We start from the raw sequence: 4,346 nt of genomic DNA, 5'->3' as shown, positions 1-4,346 counted from the left end.
TTTATTATAATTAAAATTATATAATAATTAATTATAAAATATTTAAAAATATTTTTTTCTTCTTATTTTCTTAATTTTAACCTTAATATTTGTTACGTCATAAATAATATTTATTATATTATTATAACATAATAATAACAACATAACTATTTTATTATAATGTAATATTTACAATTAACTCATTATTTAATTATAATTAATATAATATTTAATTATATTTTCAATATTTTATTTTTATATTTAAATATTGATTATATTGAAATATTGAAATTAGTTAAATCATATTTTACATACCATTAATATATTCACATATTACGTCAATAAAATTTCGATGTATTATTACGTAATGATTTCATCAATACAATTATCATTTTATATTACGTACATATTAAAAAAATAAGAATATCAACATGCAATTTGATAACCTATATTAATATACCAAATTTGTTTGTATTATTTGTTGTGTGATATTTTATATCTATATTAATATTTCCTATTTTATACTTAATATAATCGTATAAAATAAATATTCAAGAATCAAAATGGTAATTATTTTTTATATAAAATTTTGTAATAAAATCACAATTAATATTCTTTTTTTTATTAGATAAAAAATAGTGCATTAAAATTAAATTGTGTGGGTGGTAATTCAATTAATACTCTAAGGTATTTATCAACACAAACTTCAGGTGGAGGTAAGGATACAGGTTTAAAATTTGCTAATCAAAATCCAAAACCTATTATATTACCTGAAACAGAACCATCAGAACCATATCCAACTGCTCCTTATCCTCAAAGAACTCCTATAATAGAAATACCAGGTTTTTGAAAAATTTTTAAATTTTTAATTTTTAATAATGTTAATAAAATATGTTAAATATGTTAAATAAAATATGTTAAGTATGTTTAATAAACAATTTTAAAGATAGATTATGAATTAAGTATTAATAATGAATATACAGATATATAAATTAATTAAAATTAATTATTAAAAAAATAATTTAGGTCCTATAGTAGAACCTGCACTTCCTCAACCATTACCCCAACCCCAACCTCAACCTCAACCTCAACCTCAACCTCAACCTCAACCAGATTCTTTACCACCTCTTGAAATTCCAGTACCTCATAAAAGTGCAATTGCAGGCAAGGAAGCACAACAAACAAATATAGAAAATGATGTCTTATTTAAAGAAGTATGTATATCTATAATTATAAAATTAATAATATAAATTATATATTTATAATAAATATATTTTTTTTAAATAAGGTTGGAAATAAAGGTATTATTATATTGAATCGTCCAAAAGCACTAAATGCTTTAAATTTATCAATGGTTGAAAAAATATATCCAGTACTTAAGAAATGGGAATCATCTAAAAAATTAGTGATAATTGAAGGTGCAGGAGATAAAGCATTTTGTGCAGGTGGTGATATAAAATCTATTGCTAATGAAATAAGAGATAATGATAATGAAGTCTTAGGTGAAACATTTTTGAAAAAGGAATATACGTAAGTTTCAAAACATTACTTTAAAGTATATTATTAAATATTTTAGAATTATATAAATTTAAGAATTATTCAATTAATTTATTAAATCTTTCATAAATATATAGCTTAAATCATCTCATTGGTACATATAAAATACCATATATAGCAACAATAAATGGAATAACTATGGGAGGTGGTGTTGGAATATCAGTTCATGGTAAATATAGAATTGCTACAGAAAAAACATTATTTGCAATGCCAGAAACAGCAGTTGGATTAATTCCTGATGTTGGTGGAACTTATTTTTTACCTAGACTAAAAGGTAAATTAGGACTTTATCTTGGATTGACTGGAGATCGATTACAAGGTATGAAAAATTATTAAATTCATTAATACATATTTTAAATGTTTTATATTATAAATCATAATTTTATATTATATTAGGTATTGATGTATTACTTGCTGGTATTGCAACACATTTTATTCCTTCTGAAAAACTACCAAATTTAAAAGAAGATTTACTGATGACTGATAAATCTGATATTAAAGAAATCTTAAATAAATATCAATCTAAAACATTGAATCAAGAATTTTGTTTAGCACCATATATGAGTAAAATAGATAAATATTTTTCTGCATCATGTATAGAAGAAATTATAGAGAGGTAAACTGATATATAATATATCAGTATATATAATGATATATAATAATAATTATAAATATGATATATAATTTTACTTTAATAATTAGATAAATACATATATATATATATATATATATAATTTATTATATTTTAAAATATTTACTTATTGCAAATTTTGATGAAGATTAAAAGAAGATAATTCAGAATGGGCCAAAAAGACATTGCAAATGTTATTAAAAGCATCTCCTACTGCTCTAAAGTTTACAATGTGTGCTATTCAAAAAGGAAGCACATTGAATTTGGCAGATTGTTTAAAGATGGAGTTTAGATTAATGTGTAATTTTTTTAACAAAACTAGTGATTTTTGCGAAGGTACTTACAAATATGTATTATTCATTTATAATTATATATTTATTATCTCTAAAAAATAATTTTATATAACTATTATTATTATTAATTATTAATCTTATAGGTGTCAGAGCCGTTTTAATCGATAAAGATAGAAAACCAAAGTGGAATCCCAAAAACTTAATAGAAGTAACAGACAATTATGTAAATCAACAATTTAATCTTTTAATAAATGAATTACACAGTATTAAATTAGATTAGAATATCAGGGAAATAGCATAAAAAGTACAAATTGTATGAAATAGAAAACAACATGCTTTATTTGAAAAATAATAAACAAAATATTAATAAGTATTTACAATTACTATATTAATACATTAAAAAAAAATATTATTTTTAAGTTTTTTATTTTTTGTTATTCTATTTTTAAATCAAGTTTACACAAACAACTATATAATATAATACGGACGATTTATGATATTTTACAAGACATTTATTAATATTTTAAAAACTTACTACCAAAATGTAACTACAAATATATTGATAGTTTTATAATAAAATGTATTCGTTTTTTATCTTTTTACAAGTTGTACTTGTATTTCATTTAAAGAACAAAAATTTAAAAAAAAAATGATAATATATTAAGCAAATAATATGTATGAAATTCATTGATATTTTTAATTTTAATTAAAAAATATCAAATAAAATGCATTTATTCTTTTAATAAAAGATATCAAAATACATTTGCCAAAATTTGTTTTAATTTTCCCAAATATGCATAAAATATTTTTAACGTAATTAGAATATTTACGTTATAAAAAATAATTTTAAAAACACTTAAAATTCTTAAATAGTTTATTACTTTATTTATCAAAACGTTTATTATTTTTATTATATCAAGTACTTCCATAATATGATTTGCAAATGACAGAAATTCACAGAACTCTTTCTTATATGGAATTAAAACAATTTATATAGATTGTAGGCTCCATGTATTAAAATGAAAGAAATTAATTCTATCACGTTTGTCAAATTGTATTTTTCGGATTTTTTTGTTTTACTTATTTGCACTGTTCTGAATCTGTTATTGCAGTTTATATATTGATATTCCTTTCCTACTGCACAATTCACATAAAGGACAACAATACACTTCAGTACTAACATCCAATATGAATCAGAGGAAAGGGAAATGTAATAAACTGCCACAAATCTGAGTATTTAAATTATTGTATGCATTCAGTCAATATACTGAGCAAGCCAACGGAAACCTTCACCATATCCTTGTCTTTTCAACACTGAACACATAAATAATTCCAATGGACGACCAGGTATTTCATTGCGAGAAATCTTTCCCTAAAATTTATGTAATTTATATAATTATACACTTTACATAAATTTAATAATTTATATACATACCTTTCCTGTTGTTTGACCATAAAGGTTGAAATAATTTCTAAGTTCATCTTCTGATGCTGCACCTGGTTTATCAATTTTATTACCTAGCACTAAAACTGGACATGAACTAAGTTGTTCATCAGTTAAAAGTGCATCAAATTCAGCTTTTGATTCTGGTAATCGTGATCTATCACTTGCATCAACAAGGAATACTATTGCATCCACTGCAGGAAAATAATCTTTCCAAACTCTTCGAGCTGTAATATATCTTATACTTTAATAAAGTAACATTATAAAATATAAATATAGACAACATTTTAACAAATCAATTAATTATACCTTGGGGATGTCCTCCAAGATCAAATGTTGTGAACCTCATATTTCCAATGGAAAGTTCTTCTGAAGCTGAAGAAAAATATATACAATATTATATAATTATAATAACTGTAATATATAATAAAATTATATATTA

The 4,346-nt window shown here is 21.9% G+C and overlaps 2 protein-coding genes across 7 annotated transcripts in view; one reads left to right on the top strand and one right to left on the bottom strand.

Annotated features, from left to right (window-relative positions):
* The first annotated feature begins 222 nt into the window (after window positions 1-222).
* LOC102673411 (3-hydroxyisobutyryl-CoA hydrolase, mitochondrial) lies at window positions 223-3,615 on the top strand. 3 transcript variants are annotated; one of them, XM_006612258.2, is made up of 8 exons: window positions 223-545; window positions 608-695; window positions 1,144-1,193; window positions 1,268-1,509; window positions 1,614-1,855; window positions 1,933-2,152; window positions 2,316-2,503; window positions 2,604-3,615. In XM_006612258.2, exons 1-8 carry the CDS (start codon window positions 543-545, stop codon window positions 2,738-2,740), a joined length of 1,170 nt encoding a protein of 389 aa, XP_006612321.1. In that variant the 5' UTR covers window positions 223-542; the 3' UTR covers window positions 2,741-3,615. The 3 variants fall into 3 exon arrangements, with proteins under 3 accessions (XP_006612321.1, XP_006612320.1, XP_006612319.1); XM_006612257.2 differs by having other exon boundaries at window positions 1,120-1,193; XM_006612256.2 differs by having other exon boundaries at window positions 1,006-1,193.
* Window positions 3,326-4,346, bottom strand: part of LOC102673718 (GTP-binding protein SAR1) — a 2,660-nt gene continuing 1,639 nt past the window's right edge. For all 4 annotated transcript variants that reach the window (XM_006612261.2, XM_006612259.2, XM_006612260.2 and 1 more), the window contains exons 4-6: window positions 4,214-4,279; window positions 3,896-4,131; window positions 3,326-3,832 (exon numbers count right to left, since the gene is read on the bottom strand). In XM_006612261.2, coding sequence (XP_006612324.1) covers window positions 3,716-3,832; window positions 3,896-4,131; window positions 4,214-4,279 — 419 coding nt within the window. In that variant the 3' untranslated portion in view covers window positions 3,326-3,715. The remainder of the gene's footprint in view (window positions 3,833-3,895; window positions 4,132-4,213; window positions 4,280-4,346) is intronic.

The sequence above is a fragment of the Apis dorsata genome, unplaced genomic scaffold, assembly GCF_000469605.1.
Source record: "Apis dorsata unplaced genomic scaffold, Apis dorsata 1.3 scaffold_102, whole genome shotgun sequence".
Lineage (NCBI taxonomy): Eukaryota > Metazoa > Arthropoda > Insecta > Hymenoptera > Apidae > Apis > Apis dorsata.
The sequence above is the reverse complement of the archived record's forward strand: the minus strand, read 5'-3'. Positions and strand labels throughout refer to the sequence as shown.